Below are 18,891 nucleotides of genomic sequence, written 5' to 3' on the forward strand. Positions count from 1 at the left end.
GAGCCTTGGGGACACGTGTGTCGGCTGTCACCACTACACCCAACTGAGAAAGGAGTCATGGAAGTATAGGACTTATCTCCCTGCCACAAGTTGTAGTGACCCAGAAGTCAAGAGACCCTGAAAGCTGTGGTTCCAAGGACTCTGTCATCTCATTCACTACTGCCATTTCCTGGAATTCTGGACTAGGAGACAATTATAAGAAAGAGTTCAAGGACAGGAACACAGCGGTTTAAAAAAAAAAAAAAAAGCCCTCTTATAGCAGGAAGGTCAAAAGACTTTGCTGCATTTGAAGAAGGATAAGCTGTTTGCATGGGTAATTAATACCATTCCAGGAAAAGTCTCAGAATAAACAACTGAGATGCAAGTGGCAAGCTATTTGGGTTTCATCTGGTTTTCTATTACTTTAGAAACCATGCTCTATCCAAGTATTTTTCAACCCAGAGAGCCAAAATTACATGCATCTATATGAAAATTTGCTCAAGTTAATTCCTTTTAAACTTTACTCATTTAATTACTGATTAATATACTGATGTATATACAGAGATTAAAATGCCTTATCAAAAACAGGCCTCCTCTGCCCTATCCTGTCACCACCCTCCTCAGCTCTCACCAAGAGCAACCACACTGAAAACTTCAGCTATTTGATCCGGTATTTACTATCATGTTTCTAAATACTATGTTATTACTACCAATTTCTGATTATTTCAGCTTCACATGCTTTCTACTGAAAATGAGGACAATGCTTACAACTCTCACCCACACATCTCCTTCTCCAGCCTTCCAACAGCTGGAGTTCACAACATATGAAATGTACCCTCTGTTCAAAGCTGAGCTACGTAGTGTACTATGCTTACTTTCTAATCTTACACAAGATGGGAAGAGTTGCTTCATTTTTCTTTTGTGTAGTTTCCCATATTCTTATCACTAATCATTCCCACACTCTCTGACAGACCAAAGAAAACCTCCTCTCTACTTCCAAATACATCAGGTATTTCATCCTTTCATTTCTTGTTGAGAGACACCTTTCATGGAACCCTATGTCCTGTGCCAATCTGACTGGTTGCTTTCTAGGCAGGACACACTGCTGATCACCATGGGATTTGCTCAGGCACTCACCTGCCAAATTCCATATTTCCCAGACCCTATAACTCACTCCTTCTCTGTTTACTCTCTCATTTTGGAAAACCACATTCTTCCTAAAATTGGGTACATTAGAAGGAAATTTTTCTAGACTTTGCATCTCTGAGAATGTCTCTCTTCTGCCTTACCTGTCAGAATGGCTAAAATCAAAAACACAAGAAACAACAAGTGTTGGCAAGGATGTGAAGAAAAAAGATCCCTTGTACTCTGCTGGTGGGAACGCAACCACTAAAGCCACTGTGGAAAACAGTATGGAGGTTCCTCAAAAAATTAAAAATAGAATTACCAGATGATCTAGTAATTCAACTACTAGGTATTTACCCAAAGAATACAAAAACACTATTAGTAAATATTAGATTACTAATTTACAAACTGTAAAAAATTAGATTGTTACAACAAAATTAACAAACCTGATCTAAATGACAGATGCACTTGACAACCATCACATTTTTCAAGTGCTTATGGAACACTTTCCAAAATAGAGGAATTATACCAAACAACAAAATGATTAGAAAATTCCCAAATACTTAGAAACAATATAATACACATTTCAATAACCCAGTGATCAAAAATGTCATCACAGGGGCATGTGGGTGGCTCAGTCATTTAAGCGTTGGGACTCTTGGTTTCAGCTCAGGTCATGATCTCAGGGTCATGAGATCAACCCCTGCATCGGCCTCTATGCTGGGCATGGAGCCTGCTTAGGATTTTCTCTCTCACTCACCCTCTGCTCTCTCTCTCTCTCAAAGAGAAAAAAAATGAAATCACAGTGAGAATTAGAAAATATGTTTATTTGACAAACAAAATCTCTAACTTCATCTCTAACAAAACAAGAGGGATATAATTAAAGCAATAAAGGCTTAGAGAGAAAAATTTATAGCTTTAAGTGTTTATATATTGGAAAAGAAATGCTCAAATTCCATGATTTAAGCTCCCACCTTAAACTGGACAGAGAAGAGCAAATTTGCTCAAAGAAAATATAAGGGAGAAAATCATTAAAAAAAAAATCCATAAAATAGAAAACAAGTACACTACAGGGGGAAAAAAAAAAATCAAAGCCAAAAGAGGGTTCTCTGTTTGGGAAAAGACTCCTAAATAAACAAACCCCTAACAGTACTAATAATCGCTCCTTTAGAAATGCAAATCAAAACCATATCACCTCACCCCTCCTAGAATGGCTACTATCAAAAAGGCAAGAGATAAGGAATGCTGGTGAGGATGTGGAGGAAGTGGAACCGTGGCTGGTGAATGATTGGTGGGAATATAAACTGGTGCAGCCACTACGGAAAACAGTATGCAGCTTCCTCAAAAAACTAAAAATTGAACTACCATGTGACCTAACCATTCCATTTCTGGGTATATATCCAAAGAAAATGAAATCACTATCTCAAAGAGACATCTGCACCCCATGTTCATTGCAGCATTATTCACAATAGGCAAGACAGGGAAACAACCTAAGTGTCTACTGATGGATGAATGAATAAAGAAATGTGGCGAAAATACACAATGGAGTATTATTAAGCCATAAAAAAGGGAAATCCTGCTGCTTGTGACAAAATGCATAGACTTTGAGGGCACTATACTATGTGAACAAGTCAGAGAAAGACAAATACATATGATCTCACATATATATGGAATCTAAAAACATCAAGCTCATAGAATAGAATGGTGGCTACCAGGGGCTAAGTGGTGGGGAAAATAGAAAGATGCTAGTCGAAGGGTATAAACTTCCAGTTACAAGATGAGGAAGTTCTGGGGATCTAACGTATAGCATGATGACTACAATTAACAATACTATACTTGTATCCTAGAAAGGTGCTACAAGAGTAGAGCTTTAATGTTTGCACCGTAAGAACAACAATTATGTGAGGTAAAGGATGTGTTAACTAACTTCACTGTGATAAACATTTCACCACATATGCTTATCAAATCACCATAACCTTACACAATGTTATATGTCAATTGTATCTCAATAAAGTGGGGAGAGGGAAGGAAAAAAAAATCATCCTGTTGGAAGGTTTGAGCCTGGCAGTCAGAATATGTGGGAGCCAGGATAGCGGACAGCTGGGATCCTAATGCCCAAAAGGGGTAGAAAAGTTCGGAAGGAACTCATTCCAGTTAAGCCAGAACTGTAAAGAACTTCAACTTCAGTTCTTTGTACAATGCTTGACACATAAATAAGTACTGGATATGCAGATGTCCTCATGTAATACATGGTTCATACAGGTCCATAATTTCTTGGAGCAGGAACTATTCTATAGAGCTTTTTCCTGCATTCTCTTGATAAACTGTGACCTTCATGAAAATGCAACTAGAAAAAAAAAAATCACTGCTTGCAGATCAAGGGAAGCAACACAGAAGCTTGCCATCCATCCAGGGCTTCAGCACGAGGGAAGGGAAAGGAGAACAGCAAGGAAAATACTAGAAGATACTAAAAACACCAACCTTGCACCAGACTCCGTTGTGGCTTGCAAAGCTGTACTACCCACAAGGTGGTGGAATCCCAAGCCATGAAATTAATGTGAAGCCTGGTCCAAAACCACTGAAATGCCAGTGGCTCCAGAAGAAGTAAACTAGAAACTGCTCAATTGCACTAGAGTATGTATGTGTGTGTGTGGGTGTGCGCACGCACGCACATGAATGTGCACACATGCACATGTAGGATGTGACTGAAAATAAGCACACAATTAAAAATTACACCCATGAACAATCCAGCAATTTCAATCACCAATTTATTCCACACTTACTAAATAATAATGGAAATAATAGAACAATCTACAAGAGACTATGAAACAAATTACTGTAAAATTATAAAGAAGATAAAAGGATATGGGAACATATTTTAAAAATAGGGCAAGTATATAAAAAAAGGACTGGTAGAATTTGAATTAAAAAAAAATAAACCAAACACAAATTCTCAGCTGAAAAATATAGTCACTAAAAATAAACAAGTTAAAGAGTAGATTAAATACAGATTAAACAGCAAATTAAATCCAGATGAGAAGATGTTAACGAATTGGAAGAGGTTTAATAAAAAGCACTCTGAATGCAACACAGAGACATAAAGAGAAACAAGAAAAGGCTAATGGCCAAGGGGCATTCCTACAAGCCTACTGCAGCAGCATTCCTCAGAAAAGGCACGTGAGGTCAGCACTTGTGGCAGGTGTGCGGGTTCCCTGCTGCCCATGACACCCTAGGCCAGCACAGACAATCTGGCAGGAAGGATGTCAGACATTCAGAACGGGATCCCAATGTTTGGTTCATGGTGCTTTTTAAGCTGCATGATTGGGAAGCACTGGCCCCCTGCCTGTGTGATCAGAGGCACAGAGACAATCACAACGTGATGCACACAATCTTCCACATAATGTCAGAATGCTGTCTGTATCCCTAACTTGCTAATTTGATACTCATGGTTGGAGTAACTCTCCTGTCTGGCATGATCGAGGAGCTAAGTTCCAAGTTGCTGGTGTGGCTGTGAGATGAGGCAATAAGGTAGCAGAATCTGCCCTATCAGTGTGTATGGCCTAGAAATCAAGAGACTCATCTCTGACATAACCAGGCACCTCAGGTCCAAAACCTGCGATTGACCAGAACTGTCTGCTCTACTGGGCCACTGCCAGTTTTGGTAGAGCTCTGCAGACAGCCTGCAGGAGCTCCACCTTGGACAAGTTAAGATCACCCTAGCAACACATAAGAAACTATTACATGAGACTACCCAGAAAACTTAGTATAAGAGTTCCAGAAGAAGAGAACAGGATAAAGGGCAGTACTTGAAGAGAAACTGGTTGAGATTTTCCAAAACTGATAAAAAAGACTTGCATCTTTCAAATAAAGATATGCATTGCATCCCAAGCCAGATAAATTAAAACAAGTCTACGGCTTCAGGCTTCATAGTGAAATTGTAAAACATCAAAGCCAAAAACAAAATTTTAAGAGCAGCTAGAAAGAAAAAAGTTGATAACCAAGATAACCAAGAAAGAAATCACAATGAGGCAGGCGAGAGACTTCTGTGGTTACTAGTCTCCACAGATGCGCCTCCCCCCCCCCCCGCCCCCCGCCCATAAATCTTCGCTTCCCTGTGGGCACATGCTGCTTCTCACATCAAAAGCTGTAGCTTCCCTTGGCCTGGGCCCTTTGAGTGCTCTGACCAACAGAATGTAGTATAAGTGCCAAGTGAGACTTCTGAGCCCAACCCTTCAAAGAACTGGCAAATTCTCTTCTTTCTTCTAGCAACTCTTGCTCTGGGACACCATCCCTCAAACTCAGCCACCATGCTAGGAGAAGCCCAAGCCACAGAGAGCAGCCATGTGAATGAGAAGTGACAGGCAACAATTACCAGCCCCAGGTGAGCTCCCAACCACAGCCAGTATCAAGGGACAGCCGTGTGAGCATGTCATCTTTGATGTTCCAGCTGAACTGGGGTCCCAGATAATTGCAGCCCCAGCCATCATCAAAAACAGAAATGACCCAAATGATACCAGGCAACCTACACAATCACAAGAGAGAAAAAAATGGCTTGTGTTTTGAGCTACTAAGTTTTAAGGTGATTTTAAACATCAGTCAATAACTACAGAGTTTCTCAGTTGCCATAACAGATCCCAGAAGACAATGGAAAATATCTTCCAAACGCCAAGGAAAAATAATGCTCAACCTAGACTTCTATAACCAACTTTCTAGAGTTAAGACAAAACTACATTTTTTAGAAAGACAAATGATGAAAGTTCACCACTTATAATCTCTCATAAAAAGAAATACTACAAAACACGTGGATAAGCAGTGAAATTTATAAATACGTTGTAAATCCAGGACTTGGTAAAAATAAGATATAACTACAATATTAAGTAGTATCTGATCTGGTTAACTATTGTAATTTGTCTGTTTTGGTGTTTTGAACCTACTTAACCTAACACTAGCACAGAAAAAATGTCCTCAACAGCCAGCATAGGTGAAGGCATCTCAGACACCTCATAGTCACTATTTATCAATTCTTCCCCTCTCCTTTCCCACCACCCTTCACACATAGTTCTCCCATTCCCCCCACACCTGAGAAGGTCTCAGCCTCAGCCATCAAGGGACAGAGAAGAGATACTTATAAAAAGAAAACAAAAGAGGGCAGCTGGGCAAGAGACCTCTCTCCTGGCATTCACCCACCTGCAGCATTTGCTGCCTACTTCATTTTTATCTGCTTTGTCATTATCAAAAATCATGTCACGGACATACGTATGTGAATGACAATTTTTAACATTAAGGACCAAGTTATGACCTAATGGCATCTTACAGAAGACTTGAAGCAAGAAACTCCCATAACCATATTTATTTTTTTCTCCCCCCCCATTCTTAACATGCAAATCTTCAATCACCTAAGGTTTTCAGTAAAGACACTAATTTAAAGAGTAGAAGGCAAGTTCAGAGCTTCAACTGTCAATGAACACAGAACTCAGTTATATTAGAAAATAATTAACCATTTTAAAGAATATTAAGCACTACTTACTTTAACGGCAAATTTCTTTGACGCCATGGTTTACTGATTCCAGAGTAATTACAGACCTTTAAATAGAAGAAAAAAAGTTACAAGTAGGTATATCAAAATCTCTATTTGGATAATATATAGGAGAAAGGTTGACTGAATAATCAAATAACAGTATTTGCAAGATAAATGTTTACTTAAAATGGTCTTAAAAATATATTATATTGGGGCGCCTGGGTGGCTCAGTCATTAAGCGTCTGCCTTCAGCTCAGGTCATGATCCCGGAATCCTGGGATGGAGCCCCACATCGGGCTCCCAGCTCAGCGGGAAGCCTGCTTCTCCCTCTCCTTCCTGCTCGTGCTCTCTCTCACTATCTCTGTCTGTCTCTCTCTCAAATAAATAAAATCTTAAAATATATATATATATAATATTGGGGGCCTTGGGGGGGCTCAGATGGTTTACTTTACTCAGTCAGTAAAGCATCTGACTCTTGATCTCAGGATCATGGGTTCAAGCCCCATGTTGGGCTGCTCGGTGGGAGTGGAGCCTACTTTTTTATATATATATGTTATTGAAATATATATATAATATTGAATTAGCCACTTAAAAACCACCAACAAAGGAAAGCACAGGCTCAGATGCACTCTATCAGACGTTTAAAGAGTTAATACCATTGGGGCGCCTGGGTGGCTCAGATGGTTAAGTGTCTGACTCTTGGCTCTGGCTCAGGTCATGATCTCAGGGTTGTGAGGTTGAGCCCTACGCTGGGCTCCATGCTGGGCATGGAGCCTGCTTAAGATTCTCATTCTCCCTCTGCCTCTGCCCTCCAAAAATCATGAGACAATACATGTATAGTACATTTTTTTTAAAGACTTTATTTATTTGATAGTGAGAGAGAGATAGCACAAGCAGGGGGGGAGCGGCACCTAGGCACCCCAGGACCGTATTGTATTTATTGAAAAAAAAAAAAAATCCATGTATAAGTAGACCCACACAGTTCAAACCTGTATCGTTCAAGAGTCTACTCCCCTTTACTATGCTTAGCCAGGCCAACTGCCCTCTCTCACCCTTGCAGAAACGTACAGAATTATTTTTTGGAGAGAGTAAGACAGAGGATCTCTGGTCTGGAAAACACCAGGCACAGCATAAAGTAGGGGGTACCCTACTGAAAAAAGAGAAAATTAAAGGAACATTTACAAACTGATTGGCATCTTCCCCAACCCGCATGTCCCTTATGATGGTTAATTTTATGTCAACTTATCTAAGAGATGCCCAGACAACTAATAAGATATTATTTCTGGGCATATCTGTGAGGGTATTTCTGGAAGAAATCATGATTTGAATTGGTGCAATCAGTAAGGCCAATGGCCCTCCCCAGTGTAGGTGGTTATCATTCAATCTGCTGAGGGCCCAAACAGAATAAAAGGTGCAGGAAGGGTGAATTTGCAATCTCTGAGTTAGGACACCCATATTCTCCTGCCCCCAGACTTAAGCACTCCTGGTTCGCAGGTTTTGGACTGAGAATGAATTATACACAGGCTTTCCTTGTTCTCCAGCTGGCAGACAGCAGATCATGGAACTTCTGTCTCTATAATTGCATGAGCCTATTCCTACAATAATTATATATACCTTCTTTTGGTTCTGGGTCTCTGGAGAACCTTGTCTAATACACCCCTCTACACTGCCTAGCCTCTCCAAATAGGAGACTGAAACCATTCAGGGACTGGACTAACCTAAAAGGTAGGATCTAGAAGTACTGACATCAGGGATTTCCCAAGGAAACAGCCTAGATGGATGGTTCTAAAGTGAAGCAAACACCCACAAGTCCCATATCTGCATGGAGAACTGCCTTCCATCTTTTTAATACCCCACTCTCGAATACAAGTAAACAACCAGGAATCACCTGCTATCTAAGGAAAGACTCTATCATGAAAGAAAACAAAACAAACAGGAAAGAAACTACTTGGCCAAAACTGAGACTATGCAGGGAGAAGGAAACCATTTTTTAAGAAACTATCATTATTATCAGGGAGATAGGAGATATTGCAACCATAAAGCAATAAATACAATAACAAAAAATAAGAAACTTTCAGAAAACAAATTAAAGTGATAGCTGAAATAAAAAAAAAAGTACCAGAAGTGCTGGAGGACCAAGTTCAGGAAGTCATTCAGAAACTTCAGCAAAAACAAAAAAGATGAAAAATAAGAGAGAATAAATTAAAAATTAAAGGACCAGTACAGGAGGACCCATACATGAAAGTTAGATGGAAACATCTCATATTAGGGCATATATCACTGTAAAACATCAGGCATTGGAGATTAAAAAAAAAATCTTTAAAAAGAGGGTGGGAGGTGGGTGGAAGGAGTGGTCAGTGAATGTTTGGCTCCAAATGGCTCAAAGCAACTCTGGAGACTAAAAGACAATAGAGAAATATCTTCAAAATTCTAAAGAAAATTGTTTCCAACCTCCAATTGCATTTAAACATGAGGGGGAGGGGACATTTTTAGACATGCAAGGTCTTAAAAAATTTAAGTCCCATGCATCCTTTCTCAGGAAGCTTAACTGAAGATGTGCTTCACCAAAATGAGGAAATTAACCAAGAAAGAGGAAGATACAGGAAAGAGGAAGGCGAAGACAGGCAAAAGGCAGAGGAAATCCTAGGATCTGGTGAAAGCAGATCCCTGAATGAGATCATGGGCTAGACCAGGAGAGAACCATGAGTGGGGGCTATAGCAGTTTCAACGTCTCCAGGAGATGCATCCTCAAAAGCGTCTGTGAGCATGCAAAACTCACTTTAGACAACTGGTGGAGAATCTGAGATTGAATTAGGACAGGAACATGGAAAGCTAGGCAATTACTGATCCTACGATAAATAAAAATTGTGCCGAAAATAAAGAGAGTACTTCATACACAGCTCAGTTACGGCTAGCATGTGTAGTTATGATAACAAACACTGAATCTTGACCTAAACAATGTTACGTTTACAGCAAAATTACAAGGATGGGAATATGTGTGTATGTGCATATTATACGGCAGGGGCATAGAGGTTAAACTGAGCGAGCGCTCCCTTGAATGCTAAGGGGATGTTTCAGAAGCAAAGCCTAAAATCAGTATAAAACAGTTGCAACCGCCACCGCAACAGTAATAGTTAAGCAGAAATACAGCAAGTAATTTAGTGATATGGAACCAATTGTTAAACGCTAAACTTGGCTCCAACATGAAGAGCAAGGTGAAGAGAGCTGCTCTGGAGGAAGGAATGAGGTGAAAAGGAGGCCATAACTCACAAGTCTTGTACATGGAACTATTTGCTCGTTCCAACGTGTGCGCAGATGTTACAGCAGCACGGTACAACAGAAACAGAATGCAAGCCAGAGATGTACTTTTCAATTTCCTAACAGTTGCAGTTAATAAAAATGTAAACCGAAACAGAGGAAATTCATTTTAATAATATTTTTATTTAACCTAATAAATCCAACATATTATCATTTCAGCATGTAATCACTAAAAAGTATTTACATTCTTAGTGTTTTACCTTAGTCTTTGAAGTCAGGTGTATCAGGTGTGTATTTTCTGTTTCCAGCACATCTTAATTTGGACTGGCCACATGTCAAGTGTTAGACACCTGTGGTCAGTGGCTACCATAATGGACAGTGCGGTTTGAGCGTACTTGGTTTCATTACAAGAAAAACACTTATTTCTGTTTCCCAGATTACTAATTTAAAAAATAGGGATAGTAATACCTAACTCAAAATTATCAAAAGGATTAAATAAAATGATATATGAAAACCCCTGATGCAACCTTTATAAAACAGTAGGCCCTTGAGGAGTGTTAACAACTACTTAGTCAATGGTGATGATTTAAAATCGGATGATTTTTTTTCAAAATGTGATAAACTTTGATTCTATTTTTTTAAAAGATTTTATTTGAGAAAGAGACAGAGAGCATGAGCGGGGGGAGGGGCACAGAGAGAGGGAGAAGCAGACTCCCTGCTGAGTGCGGAGCCCTACAAGGGGCTTGGTCTCACAATGCTGGGATCCTGACCCAAGCCAAAGTCAGACACTTAACCAACTGAGCCACCCAGGCACCAGATTCTATTTTTTTTTTAATGGACAAAAACATCTTTATCCAAACCCCAAATCACTTTAATTATTCATTTCTATTCTCTGAATGATGTAGTGCATATGATCTAGAAAAATTATCAAGGTCATTCATCTAGTAACTCCATTTAGAAATAGGTGTAAATGGAAAAAATAAGTTCCTAGAGAATCAGGAACATGTGTTTGAAAACAACATTTATAAAGGTTGCCCTGAAAACTTTAGGTAGATCTTTATGTTATTTGAGCCTGATAAACACAAAATTGGTCCCCTTAAATATACTAAATTAGTTTTGAATAACTTCTGCCAAGAATTTAGGGAATCCCTCACTGGAGGGTGCTTAAGTGCTTCAGCTGATAGAGAAAAGGAGAGAGTTTTGTCAGCAAGTACCTAACCAAGCTGAAGCATGTGATCAAATTATTTTTTAATTGTACACTGGTTTTCCCATATGTCCTTCCTTTCCCGAAGGACAGGTGGACCACACTGGAGGCTGCAGCAAGGCTTTCAGACCATATCTGCATTAGATTATGGGCCATATTACAGTGAAGGTTACATTTTTCAACTCACAATAAGGTTCCAATATTCTTTCTTCAAGTACTCACTTTTTTTTCTTTTTACTTCTATCAGTAAAGCAAGAGTAGCAGCATTTTTTAAGGACTGGATTCTTCAAAAAGTATCATCAAAGCCCAATCTCAAAAATATGATCTGTAGGAATCTAGGACCAAATAGTATATTTTTACATAATATGGTCCCCTAATGTAAAAATAGGCCACATGGGAAAAGGAACTATATTATACATTCTGCACATGTATTTTTTCTTAATTCACTTTGCCTATTTGGTATTTTTACATTTTGCTTATTTTTAATCCATTTTTTAATATCATGTGGCATTCTGCCTCTCATTGTAATCATTTTTTCATTTGTTTCCACAATGTTTGGAGGCTCAAAAAATCACAACTTTAGGGCTAAGAGAGAACTCACAAACTATCTACTCCCAACCCTGCCCTCTATTCCCCTAAAGAGTATACTTGTCAGACCAGGTCAGGGTCTCACAGCTGAGAGTCAAGGGCGAGAGAAGAGTCTTCTCAACTCAGCTGAGGGCAAACTAAGACCATCTGTCAACTGCAGAACTGCCAAGGTCTATTGTTAACTGGACTGTCAAGGTATGTGTACCCTCCCTCCCTCCACATCCCGCCTCCCCACAACACACACATTCCCACCACGAAGGCACAAGATCCCAACAGAGTTAGATTTCAAATAGAGCTACATGAGTGGTGGGTGGTTCTCTCCTGCTAATGGAAGAGGAAGGAAGTCCACAGCTGAGGAAATGTAGTCTGAATGAATTTAATATACCATTGTGCTATGTGACATGGCACACATCTTCATAAACAAAAAATAAAGCCCACCAACATAAAGCCCAAAACACATCTGGATAGCCAACTGGATAGACCCTGAGCCTGCAAATCTGCTGAAGTCATTCTAGATAAGGAAGATACATTTCTTTTGCTTCCTTACATCATTAGGGACAAGTGCTAGAAATGAACTGACTGGTGAACTGAAGCAGTTTGCTAATTCCCAAATATGGTAAAAGCACTCTTATCCATCCTGGTGGGAACAGGTTCTCAAAGGTGAACAGCCCTCAGAGCACTGCTTGACCCTAGAGGCTGCTCAAGAAATGTCTGCTGGATTAAGAAATATTCCAGATAATAGGAGCAGGGGAGCACCCAACCATTTTATTTTTGCTGTTTTTAGGGAAATTTTCCAGAAAGCATATTGAATCTTTACAACTTTCATAAAAAATACCACATGGTGAATATTTCTTTGATATTCAGAAGAAAGTGATCACCCATCATCCCACTGGGCAATGTACAGATTAATGCCCTTGGGAGCCGCTACTCAACAGTGGAACCACTGTGGTTCCCACCAGCTCTCCTGGGCTTTCCTTGAGCTGTCAGGGTGCCTGTCTTCCAAGGCTCCCTTTCCCTGCTAGGTTCTGCAACCTAATCAGATAAGGCTAGCAACCTTAGAGACCAAGCGTGTCGGGTTAATGGGGTATTTTCCAAGCCTCTCTTACATGGATTTGCATGGACTTCAGTGTGAAGGTAATAAAATGGCTGTTACCTTAACTTTAGGGTTTCTGAAATGATGAAATAGCTGAGTCATGGTACAGAGAACCATGCCCTCTGGATTTGAGCCTCAGCATTTAATTCTTTCTGCCTCAGTAGGACGAGGATGTTACAAAGGTGGACTCTCAAGTCTCTTCTATTTTAAAATATTTGTTATCCAAAATCCAACGGCAGTTCAAGGAACAAATAATACCAGTTTACAAATCCCCCCAGAAAAGAGAGAACCCTGCCCAGCCCCCAACAACTGATTATATGAAGCCCTAATAGCAAAACCAGACAAGGGCAGTACAGGAAAGGAAAATCACAGCCAATTCTATACATGAACATAGAGGCAAGAAACCTAAACAAACAGAAGCTATCTGAATCTAACAACATTTAAAAAATACACCAGAACCAAGTGAGGTTTATCAGAGGAGTGCAAGGTTGGTTTAACACTAGAAAAATCACCATACTAAAAAATTAAAGTAGGAAAAACACGGTCATTTTAATAGAGGTAGGAAAAAAATAAAGAACATTAGAAATCTGAGAAAAGAAATTTCTTAATCGTGGAGCACCTGGCTGGTTTAGTCAGAAGAGCATCCAACTCTTGATCTTGGGGTCATGAGTTCAAGCCCCACAATGGGTGTAGAGATTACTATAGTATTAAAAATAAATAAGTATATAAACAAACTTAAAAAAAGAAATTTCTTAATCATAAAAAAGCATCTACAAAAAATGCAGCAAACATGCTTCATGACAAACCATTAAAAGCAATTTCTCTGAAACAGGTAGAAAATGTCGATTTTAAAATATTTTTTAAACTAGCATTGACAAATATAAAATATCTAGGAATAAGTTTATCTTTTTAAAAGATTTTACTTATTTATTTGTCAGAGAGAGAGAGAGAGAGAGAGCACAAGAAGGGGGAGCGGCAGACAGAGGAAGAAAGCAGGCTCCCTGCTGGTCAAAGAGCAGGATGCAGAACTCCCTCCCAGGACTCTGGGATCATGAACTGAGCTGAATGAAGGCAGACACTTAACCAACTGAACCACCCAGGTGTCCCTAAGAACAAATTTAATAGGAAATGTGGAAGACCTCCTCAAATTGCTCTTCTAACTTAATGCAATTCTTTTTTTTATTTTGTTATGCTAATCACCATACATTACATCATTGGTTTTTGATGTAGTGTTCCATGATTCATTGTTTGCGTATAACACCCCGTAACTTAATGCAATTCTAAGCACAATCCTGAACAGGGAATCTGAGAGCAAAGAGGTCTAAGATACTTGTAAAGGAGAAGAGAAGAAAAACAAAGGACAGGGGTTGTCTTACCAGATATAGCAAAACTATAATGCTACAGTAAATAAAATAATATGTACTGGCAAAGGGGTAAACAGTCCAAAGGAACAGACCACATAGACTAGAAAACAAACCTCCACACTTACGGACATGGATGACAGAAGCAGCACTGCCCATCAGTGGGAAATGAAGAGATTATGCATTCAATAAATTGTGGTTGAACAACTGTTTATCCATTTGGAAAAAGATGAAATTGGAGCACTATCTCACACAACACACAAAAGTCAATTACAGATGGGCTAAAAACTAAAATGTAAAAAAACAGAACCTCTTAGAGAATGTTTTCAAGAACTCAGGGTAAAGGAGGAGTTTTTTAACTGGACACAAAAAGTGCAAACCATAAAGAAAAAGAATGGTAGATTTGGCCATATTAAAATTAAAACTTCCCTCAGACTGGATGAAAATATCTGCAATTCACATATCCAACAAAAGTTATAACTAGAACATATAAAAAACTCTCAAAACTCACCAATAAAAAAAATACAATCCAGTCAGAAAATGGGTGAAAGACATGAACAGACATCTCGCCAAAGATGATATGCTCAATATCATGAGCCATCAGAGAAATGCGAATAAAACTCCAGTGAGATATCACTACATATCTACCAGAATGGCAAATAAAAAATAGTGGTAACACCGAATGTTGATGAGGATACAGGGAAAATGGATTTCTCTTTGCCAGTAGCACTGTAAAAGTGGTACAGCCACAATGGAGGAGAGGTAGATTTCTTATAAAACTAAGTATGCACTTAACATATGACTCAAAAATTTCACTCTTGGGAGTTTATACCAGAGAAATGAAAACCTAGGCTCACATAAAAATCTGTATACAAATGTTCACAGCAACTTTATTCATAATAGCCCAAAACTGGAAACAACCCAGATGTCCTTCAATGGGTGAATGGTTAAACAAACGGTGGTATATCTATACCATAGGGTATTACTCAGCAAAAAAAAGTAATGAACTGTTGATACAGGTAACAGCTTGGAGGGATCTCAAGGGAATTATGCTGAATGAAAAAAAGCCAATCTTAAAAGGTTATACAATGCACGATTCCACTTATACAACATTCTTGAAATAAGAAAATGATAGAAGTGCATAACAGATTAAGGTTGCCACAGATTAAGAATGGGGGAGGGGTATGTGGCTTTATGTAAACAGACAGCAGGAAGGAGCCTATGGCAGTGGAGTTCCATACCCTGATTGTGGTTGGTGTTGGTTACATGAACAAACACATGTGATAAAATGGCACAGGACTAAATAAATACATGTAAAACTGCTTAAATGTAATAAACTCTATGTATTGTACCAATGTCAATTCTCTGGCTTTAACAATTGCTCTATAAGCATGCAAGATACTACTAATGGGGGGGGGAACTGAGTGAAAGGTACACAGGACCACCCCCTCCTTTTTTGCCAACTTCTGGTGAATCTCTATTTCAAAATAAAAGGCTTACAAAAATTAAAACTTCTGTTCAGAAATGGGGGGGTTGACAAATTCAGAGAAGAAATTTATAAGACATAACCAGCAAAGGACAACAGTCCAAAATTAAACAATCCAATAGAAAACTAGGCAGAGGCAGTACCCAGAGCAAGATGCCCCTGTCTCCTAGCCAAGTCTGCAGATCTGGTAAGGTGGTAGGGAGTGGAGTTGGAAGAATTTCCTGATCCCTTCTATTATTTAAGCCTTTACAACCACTGCACAACAACCAATCATAACTCTTACCTCCTTTGGGGAGGTGAGGGGTATGTCTCTCACCATTCTTTCTTAAAAGCTGAGAAGCATAAGTCTAAATACAGAAAGACCATTTACCAGGGAATCTGGGGAAAGCACACACTCTGCTCTCTTGTCTTACTTCAGGCACACAGCCCATCATCTGGGACTGAACAGATGAAAGTCAAAGACAGACCCATCTGCCTCCCACGAGAAGGAAAAATCATTACTTAGAGATGCCAAAAGTCCCAGACCCCAAAGAGCTGGTTATCCTGAAGCTCCCCACAACCAGAGCCTTTTAAAGTACCTCCTGTTTCCATCTTTGCACTTCTCTATCCCCAAAGCCATAACTGGAGGTAACTGAGCAGGAGTCCTCCAATCAGAACTGTTGGCTGGGATCTCCCACACTTCACAGGCCCTCCACCCACACCTCCATCTCCCAGCTTAGGCAACTTGGCAGCTTCGGTGCCCCCCACACAGCCACCTCCACCATCTGTCCTTGAACATGCAGCTCCAGCTCTCCCCACCATCACCCATACAGGCAGTCCTAGAGAATGTCCTCTCCTTCTTAAGGGGAGCTATCCTCCAAAACCCATCTCAGGCACCACCTGCTGTTTGGAGGCCTCTATAAATCTCCAGACTGAATCACTCTCTTCTCTGGGCCACATGGGCACCTCACACCATGCTCAACGAATTACAGGTAACTCCGGCCCTCAGTCTCTCTCCTCTGACTATATGTGTCTTGAGGACAAGGTCCATCCCTGTCTTCTTTGACACCTGGAGCATGGCACAGGTTTGCTGACTTGGGTGGTTTAGTCGGTTAAGCATCTGCCTTAGGCTCATGATCCCAGCATCCTGGGATCAAGCCCCACGTCAGGCTCTCTGCTCAGCGGGAGCCTGCTTCCCCCTCTCCCTCCCACTCCCCCTGCTTGTACTCTCTTCTCTCTGTCAGATAAATAAATAAAATCTTAAAAAAAAAAAAAAGTTTGCTGACTTGAGGCTGTTGATGGTACTAAATAAGGGGCTACAGACTTCTGTTTTTTTAAATTTATACCTATTTATCTAATAAATCCTTACTGTCCCCAAATTTCAAATTCCACATTAAGCTTTCTTAAAAAGAGGTCAAAGCACTCTGGACCTATTTCAATACATAAATAACACTTAAGTTAAATGTATCATGCAGCCTAAGTTAAATGAGTTGTAATACACATAAACTTGTAAACAGAAGATCAAAGTGTTTCCTCTTGAAAATAATGGGCAACAGATCAGAGGTACTGCTGAAGTGTATGCTATAAATGTGAGTTTTTCACTGCGTAATTTTTTTTTTTTTTTTTAAATACAGACATTCTAACATTCATTTGAATGGAAAAGATATTAGCCTCTGTATTCGTTCAATTTTAAATCTGGGAACATCCTGAAGTTTTTCTAGACTTGCTTTACTGATCATCATGAACATGCACGCACACACACACAAAGCAAATATGCATCTTATAAAAAACTATTTTCCTAGGCCTAAAGTTGCTTTCAAGAGGGAGCAATAAGCTCAGTGCCCAGGGTTTAAAGTGTAATGTTAAAAAGTCTTGCTATCAGAGGTACCTGGGTGGCTCAGTTGGTTAAACGTCTGCCTTTGGCTCAGAGGTCATGATCCCAGGGTCCTAGTATGGAGCCCCACATCAGGCTCCCTGCTCAGTGGGGAGCCTGCTTCTTCCTCTCTGCCCCCCCACCTCGTTTTCTCTTGCTCGCTCTCTCTCTCAAAAAAACAAATTAATTAAATCTTTGGGGAAAAAAAAGTCTTGCTGTCAGAGCTCCCAGTTGAAGTCTAAGTTCAGCAGAATTTTTAGTTTACTGCCTGATTTTAAGAAGTTCAGGACAATCTCCAAAAAGATCAATTTTCCAAATATCTGAAACATATAATTTACATAAGTAGCCTGGGAAGTTAAAGTGTATTATAAATCTTAACAAATAATATCTCATCCTCTATTCTGCATTCTTGAGTGCACTTTCACTGGCCTGAAAACAGTCATTCTTTTGACAAAGAGGAGACTTTGATAGAGTATGACCCCACCAAGAATATGTGTGCATTAATGTCTTTCATAGAGATGGAAAGATCCTGAGATCCTTAAGAAAATTAATTTTGGGAGGGAATGGAAGTAGATTAAACATTATCACATGATTGTCCTGTCATTTAAATAGAAAGCAGTGATAAATGCTAATAAAAAAAGTCAGTGACCTTCTAGATTATTCTGTGGGAAAATCCAAGGCATTCTGAAGTTCACATTTGTCTTCCTTTTAGATTTGCTGGCCTGTGTCATAAGCCAAAGCAACTACTCCAGATTATGAAGGCTAGAAATTAACTTTAGGTTTCTAATCGCTGGATTTCAAATTTTATCAAGAAAATTATTATACTTCCTTTTTTCATCTTAAAAAAAAAAACTTATGCTAACTACGGGAGCAGAAACAGAAAACAATAAAGACCCTAAGACTCCTAAAGGAACAACCATAATTCAAGAATGAGAAATCATTTCATTCCCTGCCCCAATCTAACAAAAAAAACCCCACAAAAAACAAAAATCAATATCAAGGAAGGAATCACAAACTTTAACAAAAATACCAAGGAAAACTAACAAATGAGCAAAGATCTTGCTGTTGACAACTTAGATAAAGCTTAAGAAGGCACCGTCATTGTAAGAAAGAATCAGTTTTTCCTATTCTTCCTATGGTAATTTTGAATGCCAAAATAAGCTTGTAAAAAAGGAAAACAAAACAAGACAAAAAACAAACAGGGAAGCTCCAACAGTGGAAGGAGGATAACGCAAGTGACAAAAACATTAGGGCTTTTTTTCCTTTTGTCTTCAAATGTAGGTCAAATTCTGAAATCCTCTACCAAAAATAATTTCATGGAATGGTCCTACCTTTCAGTCACTCTTCGTCCTTAATCCAGCCAATTGGCCCAAAATCTGGGCCCCCTCACTTCCTGCTGTGCACACAGAAAATCCTCACTGATCCTG

General features: G+C 39.4%; 1 protein-coding gene across 1 annotated transcript in view; it reads right to left on the reverse strand.

Moving 5' to 3' along the window:
• Positions 1-18,891, reverse strand: part of SLX4IP (SLX4 interacting protein) — a 189,540-nt gene that overhangs the window by 163,724 nt on the left and 6,925 nt on the right. Inside the window, 1 exon segment of the mRNA XM_028112966.2 lies at positions 6,632-6,687. Coding sequence (XP_027968767.1) covers positions 6,632-6,658 — 27 coding nt within the window. The 5' untranslated portion in view covers positions 6,659-6,687.

Source organism: Eumetopias jubatus, unplaced genomic scaffold (assembly GCF_037043125.1).
Source record: "Eumetopias jubatus isolate StellerSeaLion01/CBP00866 unplaced genomic scaffold, mEumJub1_p1.0 scaffold_9, whole genome shotgun sequence".
NCBI classification, from domain to species: Eukaryota; Metazoa; Chordata; class Mammalia; order Carnivora; family Otariidae; genus Eumetopias; species Eumetopias jubatus.